This window comes from Mercurialis annua, linkage group LG1-X, assembly GCF_937616625.2.
Source record: "Mercurialis annua linkage group LG1-X, ddMerAnnu1.2, whole genome shotgun sequence".
In the NCBI taxonomy this organism is placed as follows: Eukaryota; Viridiplantae; Streptophyta; class Magnoliopsida; order Malpighiales; family Euphorbiaceae; genus Mercurialis; species Mercurialis annua.
Window position 1 is genome coordinate 68,711,956 of NC_065570.1, and position 16,719 is coordinate 68,728,674.

The following is a 16,719-nucleotide window of genomic DNA, read 5'->3' on the forward strand; positions in this document are numbered from 1 at the left end:
AACATGACTGTTCCATCCGTACTATGAGATAGGTTATAGCGGCGCAATGTCAGTCTACCTTTGTGCCAAAAGTATGGAATGTCAGAGAATGTCTCTCTTGCGTTTGATCGATTGATATAATCTCGGTAAATATGTATTGCTTAGTAGGGTTCGTATGATATGATCATTCTTTGTTGGTTTCAGGGATGCGAGATCGATATGTTGTCCTCGGTCTTAGTTTTTGTTTACTTGGTATAGGTATGCTCTACTCGATATGTTTAATTGGTTCTCTACTGCAATCATGTTATACCGTGTTTGCTGATCTGTGTAAGGTCTTTGGTGTGGAATCCTCGAGTAACATAGTCTCCAGTATTGTTTGTATTTTATGTCTATGGATAGCTTAGATGGCTTGTTTGCAGCTGTTCCATTTAAATTGCAATCCGGAACATTCTTACTAAAGTAAGAAGAATTGTTTTTATCAGTTACATTTATTGAAGAGGTAGAAATAGGAGAAATTTTTGGATGAGGAGGTTACTGTGGAGATGAATCTTCTATGGATTAGGCAAGATGTTCTTTTGAAGCGTTGTTCATAAGAAGTAATTCAGCTTCTCTCAATTAGATGTAGGAAAATTTTACTGTTATTAAACTTTATTTGTAAATTAGTTTTAGTTTCGTTTGTTTGTAAATAGTACCCCTGATTTAAGCTTAATAACATAATCTCGGTAAAATTTATCAAAAACAAGTTAACTAAAAAATAAAATAAAATTATTTTATTTCATATTTATAAAATAAAATATAATAAAGAGTTATAAAGTATAGAGTTGATCGAATTAAAATGAAAAAGATATATTTTTGTTTTTTCAAATATCCTTTATTTAACCAAAAGTCTTTACTATTAAAAATTAAGGATGCTTTTTACAAGGTTAAAATCACCTAATTTGCAAAAATACCGAATTTCATATTTTTGGAAAAAAAATAAGACTTTTGTAGGAGTGAACCTAATATATTTATAAACATGAACTTTATAATTTGATGTCGTTGATGGAATTCGCGAGGGAAAAGCTTTTAATCTCAACTTGTAAAATATTTTGCGAGGGCAAACCGAGTTTCGCGAACGCCAAGTATTGTAACGTTGCAATCCTTTAAACTTACCGAAGGCAAAGCTCTTTGGTCTCATTGCCTAGTCAAGTTTCATTTTGGAATCAAGTTTATTTATTACTCTGCTAGAGCGAAACATATGTTTTGCGAGGACGAAGTTCAGAAAGTTGGTCACTATAACGGCCATTAAGACTTTGTAAGGGTGAAGAATGAAGTATTTTAATAAAGGGGCTTAAAGATACTCCAACAGCATTTAGTATATCTTTGGTAAGAGGCTGACACGTATGAAGTAATTGTTGGGACTCCACTTTTCAACTTCAAGGGCACAAACATACCCATTGAGGATGTGAATTCGTCTACGATTTTATAAAAAAGAAAGTTGGCTATTTTTCTCTTTCTATGTTAGAAATGAACTTGTAGAACTTGTAAAACTTCATTGTTTAGTGGAAGCCCCTAATTTGAGGCAAGTGGATGTAGCTTGTGCTAAATTTCTGTTGTTGTAACTATACAAATTCACTTAATTTGATATTATGAACAGCTCTTAATCTAGTTATGAACTTCTTTATCGAAACAACCTTCTTGACAAATTCTGCATGAGTTATATACTCAACATTTTGTTATAGAATCAAAACAATGTCTTGCTTAGATATTCTCTAGCTAAATGCACCTCCATTGAAATAAAACAAACCAGGTCAAATAATTAAAAAAGGCTAAACCTTTCATAATTTTTTTACAAAAGTCCAAACCTTTCAATTTTATCCAATTTGTCCTGAAACGCAGGATTTTGTTTTAATAATGGCCAACTATGCGATTTTTCTTATGTAGGCGCCACATCATAGTTAAACATTATTGAAACAAAAACCTGCGTTTCAGGACGATACAGATGAAATTGAAAGATTTGGACTTTTGTAAAACTTTCATGAAAGGTTTGGCTTATTTTAGTCACTTGGCCACAAACAACTTGATTGTGATCAAAATCCACATATGTCATTTTGGAAGCTATTATCTATGCAACCATTTACAACTAGCTAATCTTCCTGACCACCGTACGGGAAAAAATGTATCCTTGATCCTTTTCAATTACTTAAGGATATTTTTAATGTTCCTCAGTCACTTTTATCTAAATCTAATTGGTATCTGCTCGTTGTGCTCAAGGCACATGAGACACAAGGTTGAGTAAACAATATTGCATATATGATGGATCTAATAGCATAAGCATACAGAATCATGTGGTCTCGCTCATTTGTGTCATAGGAAAATGAGAATATCGTTTTGGGACATCGACAAGAAACCGCTTACAAAGTCTTGCATACTTATCATGTTTAATACTTATCAATGTAAATACAATGAGTCGTGTATATCTTTCTTATTGATGCCTAATATATAAACAATGTCATCCAAGTCGAGAAATAATTCTCTAACTGTGATTTAACAATCTGTTAAATAAGAATATCATTTTCAACGAGTAGTATGTCATTAATATAAAATATTAGAAAAATAATTGCGATCCCACTAGTCTTTTGTATACGCAAGGTTCGTTTTCATTCTTAAGGAAAGAAACTCTCACATCTTCATCAAAACAAAGATTACTACTTCGAGAAGTTTGCTTCAATTCATAAAATAAATTCTAAACCTTACAAACTTTTTTAAAAATTTCAGCATTAACAAAATCTTTTAGTTGCGTCATGTACACAGTCTCAAATAAGTTTTTATTAAAAAACATTATTTCGACATTTATTTGTCATATCTCTCACCATAATATGCAGTTATAGTAAGGAGAATCCAAATAAATTTGAGCATAGCAACTCATGAAAAGATTTCATCATAGTTTATACTATAGATACGTTTGAAACTTTTTTCAACTAGTATTTCTTTAAAGGTATGTACATCTTCATCCATGTTAGCCTTCATTTTAAAATTCATTTGCACACTATAATTTTTAAACAATTAGTTGGGTCATAAAGGTCCAAACTTGATTATCATACATGAATTACATTTATGATCTCATGGCTTTTGGCCTTTCAGAGTCAGTACTATTTATGACCTTTTGTTAGAACGAGGGCTCATTTTGATTCACAATCAACACATTTTAATAATTGAAAAGGGAGAGTGCTTGTAGAAGAAATTAAAACCACGACCTAACAGTTTGCTGCCCAGGGCTTATAATCTTAGTTATGAAAATACATATCTTTATAAGAATTTGATGTGTTATATCATATCTTCTTTGGCCTTGTGGTATTTAAACAGGCTCAACATTTACTTGTTGATGCATTTAAGATTCTGCACTTAGTACAAATTGTACTATACTTTGACTAGTTTATTTGAAAATAAATTCACTTTCCAAAAAAGAAAATACTGTTCTAAGCAATAAACATTTATTTATTGAAGAAGTAATACACTTTTGGTCTCTTTAAAATATCCTTCTAAAAGACTACACAAGGCTAACATTTCCGAATTTTAAAAAAAGACAAATTGAAATTTACTACATCCATATCTTATATGCTATCTTTTCAACTGCTTTTGACGAAACTATATTCAGAATGATGCAGTAACTTTTAAAGTATCCCAAACGAGATTGAAAAATGGAATTAACTCATCATTATTCGAATCATATCCAATGCTCGATTTTTCAGTTCAGACACAATTCTATTACTGTGGAATTAGGAAATGATCATGCAATCTCTTGAATGTTCTTTAAACTTTTGACTTGAATATTCACCATAGGTTCTAATATTTATACTTTATTTTTAAAAGGCCTAATTACTTAAAAATCACCCACCTTATAACTTTTTTTCATTTATACCATGACCTAGGAAAATTTTCAATTGTATCCTATTTTTGATTTTTATGTTTCATTTGTATCCAAAATTAAATTTTTTGATAATTTAATTAATTTAAAGATGAAAATATTAAAAACAAGATAAAAATGAAGGACTAATTTAAACTCTTTTTCAAAAGAAAATAGGTCAATTCAACTCATTAGGGTAGAGATGAAACATAAAAATCGAAAATAGAGTACAATTGAAAATTTTCCTAGGTCATGGTATAAATGAAAAAAAGTTAAAAGGTGAGTGATTTTTAAGTAATTAGGCCTTTTTAAAAGCTTCAAACTTTTTCAAAAGATTCTTATTTATAAAATTATATTCGGCAAAAGGGCTCAAAAACTACCGAGCTTTCAATTTTTTTTCAATAACACCCTCACCTTGTAATTTTGTCAATAGCACCCTATTTCGTATTTTTCAATTTCAATAGCACCCTAATTGAGAAAATTAGATGATTTGATTACTATAAGGATGAAAATTTTCAAAAGAACTAAATTTAAAGGTGAAATTATACTTTTTTCTACTTGAACACATTTAAACAAGTCCTTTTAACTTAAAAAAAATTCAAATAAGTCCTCGATAAATGAGTTTAATTTGATGATTTAGGGTGCTATTGAAATCGAAAAATACGAAATAGGGTGCTATTGACAAAATTACAAGGTCGGGGTGCTATTGAAATCCAAAAATACGAAATAGGGTGCTATTGAAAAAATTACAAGGTCAGGGTGCTATTGAAAAAAAAATGAAAGGTGGGTAGTTTTTGAGCCCTTTTGCCAATTATATTCCATTGGATAGACATATATATCACCTTGAAATCATATGATAAGGCAATGAAGTAATGAAATCCTCTTCTAACATTTGAACTTAATATATCATATGCATCTAAATATGTAAAGCTAAATAAGTTATTAGCTCACCTTGTCCAATAAAAATAGCTTTAATCATTTTATCTACCACACAAAATTCACATATTTCAAATAATTCATAATCAAATGAGTTTAAAAGATGCAGAGTCAGGTTGTAATTCAATAAAAAATAAAACCCGAACCAAAGTCAGACTAGACTTATACTTGAAGCCCTAAAAAACGGGCACATAATCATGTTTAATACATAGTAAAAGCACACGGAAAATTAGATCCAAAGCAATAAAGATTATTCAAGAACACGTTAAAGAAGTATACATGTACTTTAGATCAGATCCAAAGCTTTCTTAGCATGCAAATCATTGCAGTATAGCATAAGAAACTTCTTTTTATATATGGAAATACTGTTTGACAAAGTATTTATTGTACGCATATAGAGAGAACTTCATGCATTTTAGTGAAGCTTTGCAGGCCCCGAATGCAGCTGAACAGTCTTGCTAGGGACAACTTGAAGAACACCTGGTTGTTCTGCAATACAAGCATGAAAGAACATATTATTGTCATTTGTTATTCGCTGCAGCATAAAGAGCAAAAAAGAGAAAAATAAAGAACAGGTTTTCTAATCTCAATAAAAATCGGAAGTATGTTGCAGAACAAACAGCAGTAATGATCTGTTGAAATCACATTGGAATGGAAAAAGTGATACCATTTTGAGTAAATTTAAACAACAATCAAAAAAGCACATTGAAAAGGAGAGGCATTGAAATGCATTTGAAGTCATGGGGGAATGGAAGAAAAGATTTCTGAAACAATTTCGGATAGAAATACAGCCTGAAGAAGAGCCGTAAACGACTAAAAATCTAAACACACATTGAAGGGCAGAGGCATTCAAATGAATTTGAAGTTGTACGATTGAAGAAATGATTTCTGAAACAGTTTCACATAGAAATACAATTGGAAGAGCTATATAAACAGCTTAAACTAAATATAAACACTGCACCGATATGAAGCACGTGTGTAGGCTGTAGCTTATCAAGCTTATGTATCTATAAGCAATAGATTCTCAAAAAACCGAACTACACATAGTTTATTGTATAACAATAATATTAGATTCTTATTTGTTCAAGTGATTAAAATATATGGTATTGCTACTACTGATTAGCCTAAATTTGATTTACAGTGTTAACGTCTCTTTATTTTTATTAAAATTAAACAAATAATTATTCTATTATTTCAATAAAACCGAGAACAAAATCAAAACAATATTCACCTCTCTAATTTGGTATTTTGTTAGAATTTTATCTCCTCTCAAATAATCCTGCTGATGATATTTAATCGCACACATGTGTTTAGTGTATAAAGTTCTTCGAAAAATTGAAGATTATTTATGTTACAGTCAGAGTCGGATAATTAATTCAAACTAGACATCAATTTTCGAATTAAAAGAAAGAAATAATAGAAAAGCAATAATCATAACAAAGGTGAAGAAAAAAACATACTGGACATTTGATCAACTTGCTCAGGAGTAAGCTTACAGGAAAAACCACTCGCAGCAGTTTTATAACTATACACCAAAGCCTCCTTTGCAGCATCCTCACTGTTCAAATTTGATGTTTTAATTCAATTCAAAATCCAACACAAAATCAAGATCAACTCATTTAATTCCATCTCAGGACATCAAATTGAAGAAATACCTGCCGAGGACAGAGGCTAGGGTTCGCATATGGTAAGCCTCGGGCTCCTCATCCTGCGGCCTCTCCGTATACACAATCTGAACGGCCGGTTTGGACGAATCGGAAGCTGATACAGACATATTGATCTGACAAATTATGGATATCACAAAGATTAACAACAAAATCAGAGACGGTGATGATGCGATTCTGTGTTTCTGGATCATCGTTTTTGGTATTTATAGAGGATAACGATGAGTAGAGAAGATAAAAGCTACTTAAATTGGTAATTTTAAGGGCATATTTGGTAGGTAATTTTCATTCTGTAAAATCTTAAGCGACAAAGTTTCCATTTGCCCCCTAAATTTAATATGAAAGTTCAGTTATGGGCAAGCTTATAACTTGGATGCTATATTTATCTGACTAGTTGAAGTGGCAGAAAACGGTTAGAGTATAAAAATTTGAAAGTCGATTGAATTAAACAAGGCTAAATTAATAATGTATGAGTATTTTTATTTTAAATTCTATTTATTTATTTATTTTTAAAATTGAAGTAACAAATCGTCCAGTGAGACTTAATCCAAATGATTAATTCTTCCAAGTGTGTTTTTGAAATCTCGATTCCGGATTTCAGCGCAGCCAAATTAAGAGTGATTTAACATAACAATTAACCAAATTAGATTTATCTGTAAGAAGAAAAAAAGAGGAAGGGGCAAATTGAACATTTGTCGAATCTTAAGCGGTAAGTTATCTTAACGAGGTGGATAATTGGAAGCTCCGCGTTTTGATCCTCCTTGTTGGCTGGGTCTAACATATGTTGTCTTTTCTCCATTTGTTGGACTCCCGAATAATAGTATTTTTTATTCTTCTATTAAATTTAAAAGTAAACTTTGTCCACGTCTTTTCATTTCGTGTATTTTAATTTAAATTTCATTTCAACTGAAATTATTGAAAGAAGGTCAACACAAGTACTTTTAAAAGACGCTACTACATACTAATGACAGTTGTAAAAAATTGAAGGAAAGAAATATACTGCAATAATTTTTTATACAATATTTAATATTGACTATTATATATAAATTTTATTAATTATTGAAAAATACCCTATTTTTTTGTTTATGACCTACATTTTTAAAATCGTCAATTTTAATCCGTTTCTCAATTTTCCAATTGTAGCTATTTTTCTAAATTAAAGTAAGAAAAGATTCTAATATATCTATATCTAAAATTTCCGATGACAAAAAGGCAACCAGAACTATATAAAATAATATGAAAAACATATGTGAACTTGTTTTTTCGCTCTAAATTTGAACAAGGCCATAACTAAAACTGAAAATAGAAGGACGAGCTAAAATTGATGATGTTAAAATTATTATTCTAAATAAACAAAGTTAAAAATAAGGAATAGTTTTAAATAATTAAATCTATTTTTTTTATTGAATGAGGTTCAATCGTATAAGACTAATCTATCATAAATTAGATATGGATAAAATATTTGAGCCCTTGCATTTAGAGTCGCTCAAATAATTTTAAATTAACAAAAAGTTTCCTCTAAATGCATTAATGACAATCACCCAATTCATTCACATATAGAATTACCCTCAGAATTGCTAAGTTGAAGTCGAATTGTCATGCACAATCTAGATAAGGAAAAAGTTTCCATCAAACTAAATTGGGCATTGATCCACCAAATAGGCAAATACACAACTTCAACCAAAAAAAAAAAACTGAACATCTTGTCCCTCGCGCAGAGTAGCTATAGTACTACCAATATCTTCTAATTGCAAAATTGCCAACCATATCTACAAAGGTACTAAGGAAATCTCTGTTATATACAAGATAACCCATAATCAATAGCTTGGATTAAAAAGAAAGAAATTTAGCTAATTGCTATTTCTAATATCATTAACAATGCTGAGTAATGCCTCTTGTCGGTTGATGAGGCGTCATTGTCGAGTCTCCCCTTCGTTGGAAGAGATATCTATAGCTGAATGTCGGCTCTCTTGCTAAGGATTAATTTGGGCAAAACCTGACAACAATTGACAGTATTTATATGAAGAAGAAAAAAATCCGAGTAGTTCTACATTCACATTCTGCACATCAGCTTGTCCCTGGAAAAATAGCTCGTAGACAAACATAAATGTTTGACATTATGATACAGTATGAAACCCTTTATGCCTTATACAATCAACTGTCCACTTGCATTTTGCTAAAAAGAGCTTCACCAGCGCACAGTTCGTGCACCTCTATTACCGGGTAGGATGACTGGTACATTCATGTGCAGCTTTCACCTTGTATTTTACCAGGCTTGCTCTCCCTTGCATTATGCTAACTCCAAAACCCCACGCACTCTCGAAAGCGTTTCAGAGTCTCAGCTGGTATCAGGTTGAGTCGAACCAAAAACAATATGCTGCATGTCTATGACCCTTTTGTACAAGATGTATTTTCAGAGGATGCGATCCACAAAGTGCAGAGTCAAATTTTTAGATTATGATGTCCACAAAATGTTCATAGAATGTAACTGATTAAAATCAGTAGATTTCAAGGACATCTTGTATAGCTCCCTGAGTTTTCCAGCATCAGCCTTGCTGGATGCTGAGGTTGGCTGCACAGCAGCTGAAGATCTATTTGTATTTGCAGAAATTGTCGAGGCCACCATCTTTTTTAAAAGAGATTGCAAGTGACCCCAAAATTTTCCATACACCTCCGGATGATCAGATCCGAAAGTGTCCGAAACTGTTTCAGATACATGTCGTCCTTCAAGCATGCGTGTTAGAGCAGATTCTAGCATCTGAAAAAATAGCTAATCATCAGAAGACACAGATTGCTTTACCAAATTTAGAAAGCAAAAATATTACTGAAAATTTATACTAGCGTTGTGGTTCGATAAATTTTATGGCAAGCGACAACAAAATCCATAGTAACCATGGTGAAAACACTTCTGACTAACTTTAATAATAATCTAATCTTTATTCAAGGCGATGTGGGAGTTAACAATCAGCTACAACAGAAGTCAATCACTAGGATTCACAGAAAGCAAATACGAATTTGACATGCTATTTATCCAAGAATGAGAAAAGATTAGACATATCTAAAGAAAGTATAATGCACTACTAAAATGCTGTCAATTATTTCAACAAGGTCTAAAGGAAATATGGAAATTTCACAGTAATTTCCGTTTTGCCATACCTTGTTTTGTTTAACTTTATTACCGTAAGATGAAAGTGCTAATCATCCAATGGTGAATGTTATCATAGTGAATTTACTTTCTATAAAATAAATTCACCATAGAAAGCTCGATGGTGATGAGGTAGTTTAATGACACTTTGTCACAACCCTGGACCAACAAGGTTTTGAAATGCAATACAAATCTAGATATTACATTCATTCACCAAGAACATGCGATGCCATTGTGCCAATGCAGCATAATACAAATGACAACTTCAAAAATAAGAGAAAGAAAAAGGGGAAAAAAAGAGGGACCTCTATAATAAAACAACAGGACACCAACTGAGATAGAACACATTTGGTGTCCATTTTAAGGCAACTGCAGGCTGTACCAGTCTGCTCATAAGAGTTAAGAAGCTCAAAACACATTAATATAAGTTCCGTAGACTGAAAAAATGGACCAGAAAGCCTGTTTTCCAAGTGCTTAATACTACACAAAAGTACAACACTTTGCGCTAATTAAGCTGTTAAACTTAAACCTTATTGCCAAACTTTTAATCTTCTACAGATGTGAGTTTCTTACACAAGAAATAACGACTACAGAAAATATTCATTGGCTACAGCAAACCAAAATGACCAAGGTAAAACAGATAAAGTACTAATTTCACTCAAGCCTGTGCAATGACGTACTTGGTACCTCAGGTTAAAAAGATTGGTATTTACCTTGAAAAAGATACTATACTCTTATTACTTTCAGAGTCAAACTAAAACATTCTATCCACAAAAACCAACCTATCACTAGAAGAAAATAGATAAAATTATAAGAACTTACTGTATTTGACTTGAAGGCACTAGAGAGGTGTAATGAAAGAGATGACCTCTCTGTAAGAATAGTTAGGTACAAAGTTGGATGTGTCTTTGGGCCATAAAAGTCCATTGCTTTTTGCCAATTCCTTTCACTCAAGATAGCATATTGCTTGACCCGTTGAATAACACTATTTTCACCTTTAGGCAACTTTCTCCTTTGATCTGATTCCAAAAATTTCAAACAGCAATCCCGTTGGTAGCATGCAAGCTGAAAGTAAGCATATGCAGCTTCCTGTTTCCGTAATTCACCGAGAGATTCATAAACAGACAATGCCTCCCTAATGGCATCGTTCGCAGAAATCTCATGCTTCCTTAATTCTCTTCTTTCCTTTTTGTTACTAGGACTACTATGAAAAACAGTCACATCTTCTAAGGCTGCAGTCTCATAAACTTCTGCAGTAGTATCTTCTCTTGCCAGAAGCATGCCAAGCCTCAGATATGTATGAGCAAATTGTGTAAGTACTTCATTCCTCAAGCTGCCTGACTTTACGTTGTCCTCTTCTTTAATAAAATTCAGTTCTGAGTTTGCTGCCCCATAATATCTCAGTGCTTTGCAGTACTGTAGTTTTGCAGTTTGCAAAGCTTGCTTGCATGCATCATGAAAAATAGTATGTGATTTTAAACTTTCAAATTTTGATACCATTTCTTCAGCCAATGCACGTCTACCATGGCCCAGGTTACAATTGATTAATATTATGTTGGAGTAATCAGAAACTTCTCTGAATGCCAATATAGCATCAGCAAAGGTAAGTTCAGCTTTGGTCAATTCTTTTCTTTCAAGCCTATTTCGCCCCAGTTCATTGCACACCCACCCAATCTTTTTAGTTACAGAATGGAGTTCAGATGAATCTGTAGGAATTTCTGTCAATGCTTTTCTGGCTTCTTCATAGCAACTTATAGCAGTACAAAGATAGTATTCTGCATCTCCAACAACCAAATTTCTAAGATACTTAAATATCCCGCCATTCTTCACTTTAGGTATCTCTTTTGAAGTGGTTTCACTTTGACACGTCACCATGAACCCTTCATGCATTTCCAAACCACCCAGCTCTCCACTGTTAGAAACAGAATTAGCAGCTTCCGAGGAATTTAATCCAAGTTCACCCATTCCCACTCCACAAACATCAGTTGGAGCATCTCCACCTCGATTGAGTCGGGTATGTACACTATCAGAACTTCTCCTACTGTCTCTCTGATGAGTGCAGCTATCATCAGCGTCTCCATTATGTAACTGGGTGGAACTCTTCACAAGAGATCTTTTACCATGCTTCCTACTATAAACTATAGATTTCTTGTCCCCTGTGCTACTGCTAGCGCTGCTACCACTGCTTGCCCTATCACTCCGGCAGCTGCAATTCACTAAAGAACATGAACTACAATTCTGAACATCTTGACCAAGCTTCCTTTTTAATCTTTGTACTTCCTCCACAACCTCAGATGACATTCTCAGTTCCCCAGTAACAGGTTTCCTGTCTGATTGTAATGACAGCTCTTTACCCTTCATGACATGAAACTCAACATAAACATCTGCAACCAGTATCCACGCCTTGGCCCAGAAACTATAAGTAGAAGAAAATCGTTCAAAAGCAAGAGAATCATCACCAGTGCTGAATTTCACTTCTTTTGCATCATCAATATATGATATTTTCTTCTCATTTTTATTATTGCATTTTGTTAGCGATGAATTTTTGCTAATTGAGGAAATAAACCTTGTGTCCTCCAGATGCTGTGGCATTGATCCATAAACAGAACATGCTAAATCTACTACTTTCAGAGTTTGATGCAGCTGGTTATCCTCTATGTAAGCTTGACCTAGAGCCAAATAAGATTCTCCAAGCAGAAGAACAAGTTTCCACAATTTATGATCTATTTCTGATGTCGGTAGCCATTCTCGAATATCACAAACTTCGATACAGTCAGCATCACCACATGCACAAACAGAAAAGTTCATGGATGAAGACGGCCTATTATGAATAGAACTTTCCTGGTCAACCAACTTTCCTTCAGTACCTTGTAGTTGACGCATCCATCTCAGAGATTTTATTGCCTGAGAAACATGATGAACTGCAGCTAACTTAGATGAGATTGGATCAGCGACAGTTTGAACTACACATGCAGATGAAGGAGACATTTTACACACTGCAAAGTTTTCTTCAGCACAGGAACTGGGCAGCAATACATCTGAGTCCTGTGAGTCTATTAAGCTTGACGGTATCAAATTTGGATTAGATGCATTTGCCTCCAAAGACATCTTCACTGAAACTTCTGATATTAGACGATCAAGGTTTTTTCCATCTTGACTCAATCTGTCTTCTGCAGCTACTGAGGAGAGGTTTTCATATACGATTGATCCCAAAACACTAGAAGAGTCGAGTGATTCAATAACTTCACAATCCACAGGAAATGATTGAGATGTCAAATTCAATTCCAGCCCGTCATCATGATCCAGAAGAAGTCTTGCAAATTGTTCATGAGCAAATGCACGGACAACCTGTTAACTTGAAGTGTCAAGTAAATGATCAAGTATGATTACATGTTTTTAGAAAAATGGAAGCAAACAAAACTAATATAGTACTAATTTTGCCTACCAAATGATTTGGTTCATCCAGGAATTCCAAACATTTTATGAAGAACCTTGCACACTTTGCCCTATTAGTAGTTGCCTGCCTCCAAAAGATAGCAATCAGTTACAGCAATATCATAAGCAAGCAATTTAGGATTTTAGTAGCAGTGTACCATTGAAAGGGAAAGCCTGTGAGCAATACGATAGAGGAGAGTTCCCAATGAAAAGAAGGAATCACTTGTCCTAGTATTGAACAAAGATGGCAGGGAGCTTGAGCTATCATCACAACTGTCAGATGGATGGTTCTTGGGAATGATAGATAAATCAAAAAGTTGAATTGTGTCTTCACCGGCGCTTTTATAAAGCTGTAACAAGATTACACTGAAAACATTGAGAAATAAAATGATGATAAAAAGTGCTAATATATCTAATACATGGATAAAAAAGTACTATACCCAATAAGCTCCAGGATCTTGCTTGCAGTTTTCTTCAAGAAACCTCAGAACAGAGAGGCCGTTTTGCTGTACAACATGAGGATGAAAAGCTGGAGTACCATCTTCAGAAATGCCTTTCAGAAGAAATAGATCATCTGTTTTTAGAAGTTCGTAACCCTCAACAACACCATTTCGATGATAACAGATGGCTAACTCAGGCACACTTGCCATTACATTGTCAAGCCAGGCTTCAAGCCAAGTTAAGGGAGTGACCTACCAAAAAACGGGTAGGAACAATGAGAATTTGGAATAAAAAAAATACAATTAACAGTTTTGTAGAAAGCAGCCAGCATTACCTGTCGCGTTACATCCCATAAATGTAAGCTCACGGCAACATATTTTTCATTACTGAACAGGAGTAAGTCACTACCTAGGAGCATTCGGAAATTGTGAAATTGCCAAAACAGAATCCTTAAAAATCCATCGTTACTGACTCTTTTATGCTTTTCAGATTCTTGAACTGAGCATCTAGGCTTTTCACCAACAAGTGAAGCCTTTTTCACAGGATGATGGTCCTTATTTCTTTTATTCTTTTTGTTATCCAAGATGAACCCATCTTCTTTTACCTGTGGATACTCCGAAAAACGGTTGCCTCCTCCATTTACAGTGGCACCATCAGTCTGCCCCACAAGATGAGAAGTATCAATACCAGGAAGGACAGATGAGTTTGATTGCCCCTCAGAGGAAGAATGATGAGTTGGAGGACAATCACAAGCCTCCATTCTGACTGAATGCATAGCGAAATTCAAAAATAAAGATTGATCTGCACATTTTGATTGATTTTTGTGTCTTCTAACCAATTTTTCTCCCTCTTCGGCATCAGGCCTGTAGGTCATAACAAACTCAAGTTGCCGAAAGATTTTATGAGATAAGTAATAAAGCTGCAATGACAGAAACATACCCAGTATTCAGAACAAGAGTTTGTCCAATACGACGAACTGCAATTGATAACCGTGCCTTAGAATATGGCATTTTAAAGATCTGTTTCAGAATGTCAGTAGGAGCAATCACATCAATCTCATCTCCATACTCCACCAAACCAGACACGGCAAGAGCTTCACATTTTCTAGAAAGATTTGATGAAACTGCATCTCCCCCCCAAGGTAATTCTGTTATCATGTGACCACAAAATTCAAACATTTTGTTATCAATTCAAGGATGCAAACAGGAGATAATATCTATTCTTTTAATCAGAGGGTCCAAAAATATATAAAAAAAATGAACATCATCATATATTTAATAAAAATCCCGTCGGAACAAGATGCAGTCACTGTTAGTTTCCAAACAGAGATATCACGCATAATTAGTGACCAAAGAAAACCTACTTAAGCGATGACTCTGCTTAGCTATTCCAACAATATGACAACTCTCTCACATCACAATATGTTGAGAACATCTACTAAACTCCTAATTCCTAAACTAACTCGGCTTTCTTGTCCAGCACCACTTAAAGCTTACTAATAAATGAACTAAAAATTATACCTATTTAACCATAGTTACCATACTAATAACGTTTTAATTTAAATAACAAAGTAGCATTCACAAATCACAATAACAAGAAGAATAACTTCTGCATTTATTTACTTCAAATAAGAATCTCAAATTATTCAAAAATAAATACCTCCAGTAGTCTTAGATTGAACAGCCGAAACAGGAAGAACTTTTTCAGGTAAGTTAGTAACAACGGGAAGCGTATTAAGATCAGTCTCCGCCGGCAACATCCGATATCTCGGCGCACTTACACTACACCAAATTAAGAAAAAAACACAAACAATATACATAAAAATACTGAATAAAATAAACAGTTCACGCAAATAAGTAAGAAAAAGAGGGAGAGATTTAGTTACGTGTGAGGAGAGGGAACGAGAGCTGAATTGAAAGCGTGGAATGATTTATCTGTAGGAACCGGAATTGAGCCGCAGAGAAAACCGACCGGTTTAGGCGTAATGATTTCTAGTTTCCCTACGCATTGTAATTCTCTTCCGCCGTCAATTGAGCTTGACGGTGAAGATGGCGGCGACGCTTTCTCCATTGACTGTTTGTTTTTTCAACGGACTTTTGCTATTTTAGTTTTTCTGCTTAATTTTCATCTCCGGCATGCGCTCGAAGCGTGGAAGAGCGAAATGGAAGACGATAGGTGTGAGCAGGCTAGTGAAGGCCAACTCCATTTTTATTTGGTCCAGCCCAACAACGTTTACAAATTTACAAGAAACGATCTATTCTTATTTTTATTATTAAGAAATACATCAAATTGATAGGCAATTTAAAATAATACAAATATTAAGAAATTTAATAAATCTATATACAATAAATAATTTTATAAAAAATACACATTTATCCTACACATGGATTCAGAGATCACAAAATATTATTCTCAAGGGGAGATCAACTTTACTGTACCAAACATCAAAGATCAAACAACAATACTTCTAAATAACCGCCTTTGCATTAATCTCCCTCCGGCCACCGCCATCAACTTTACTGTACCAAACATGGAAGATCAACAATAATACATCTAAATAACCGGGTTTGTTGCCTGCTTTTAATCTTTGATGTTGCTTTAAATAATGTATTTAAATTTATTTTACAAGTAATAAGTATTGGAAATTTTCAATATCGGAATCTTTTGATTTTGAACAAAAATTAAGATTTTATAAATGTTTTTCTGAGTATAATCAACGAAATGATCGTTGTGAAACGGTTCAGTAATTCGCAATCCCCAAATCTGTAAGGAAAAAACACTAAAAGATAAGTATATTTTCTCTTTTTCTTTTTGAATATGAATTTTACATTCATAATTACTGTTATAGTTATGATTTATATTCTTATACTTTTCTAATTTTACATGGTTAATTGTGTATAAAGAAGAGTTGTTTTTTTGTTTGTGAATTTTAATTATCAAATTCAGCAGTAGTATCTACGAAAACATGTGTAGATAGGCATCTGATCGCCGCCGCCGTGTACGGTTATTATCTTTCTTTTCCTGTATTATGCTAATTCACTGTTACAATCTCACTGTTTCGTTGCTACCAATACATTCATTGTCACTTTCTTTCTGGTATGTATTTTTTCCTTCCTTGCAAATTGTTTTTTATTTAATTAAACCATTTGTAAACTAATTTTATCGGTTGTTCTTCTGAAATTGAATTTTATTACATTTTCTTGGTCTAATTTTTCAAGTTTTCATTTGAAAAT

General features: G+C 33.5%; 2 protein-coding genes across 2 annotated transcripts; both read right to left on the minus strand.

Annotated features, from left to right (window-relative positions):
* Nucleotides 1-4,935: 4,935 nt before the first annotated feature.
* LOC126665902 (subtilisin-like protease SBT3.10) lies at nucleotides 4,936-6,698 on the minus strand. The gene is made up of 3 exons (XM_050358838.1): nucleotides 6,457-6,698; nucleotides 6,262-6,359; nucleotides 4,936-5,290 (listed from the first exon to the last, which is right to left on the minus strand). The coding sequence occupies exons 1-3, from the start codon at nucleotides 6,657-6,659 to the stop codon at nucleotides 5,217-5,219; spliced, it is 375 nt and encodes a 124-aa protein (XP_050214795.1). The 5' UTR covers nucleotides 6,660-6,698; the 3' UTR covers nucleotides 4,936-5,216.
* A 1,477-nt stretch (nucleotides 6,699-8,175) lies between these two features.
* LOC126687476 (uncharacterized) lies at nucleotides 8,176-15,667 on the minus strand. The gene is made up of 9 exons (XM_050382040.2): nucleotides 15,372-15,667; nucleotides 15,146-15,267; nucleotides 14,426-14,633; nucleotides 13,821-14,349; nucleotides 13,486-13,737; nucleotides 13,204-13,395; nucleotides 13,056-13,130; nucleotides 10,433-12,958; nucleotides 8,176-9,223 (listed from the first exon to the last, which is right to left on the minus strand). The coding sequence occupies exons 1-9, from the start codon at nucleotides 15,554-15,556 to the stop codon at nucleotides 8,921-8,923; spliced, it is 4,392 nt and encodes a 1,463-aa protein (XP_050237997.1). The 5' UTR covers nucleotides 15,557-15,667; the 3' UTR covers nucleotides 8,176-8,920.
* Between the last annotated feature and the right edge of the window lie 1,052 nt (nucleotides 15,668-16,719).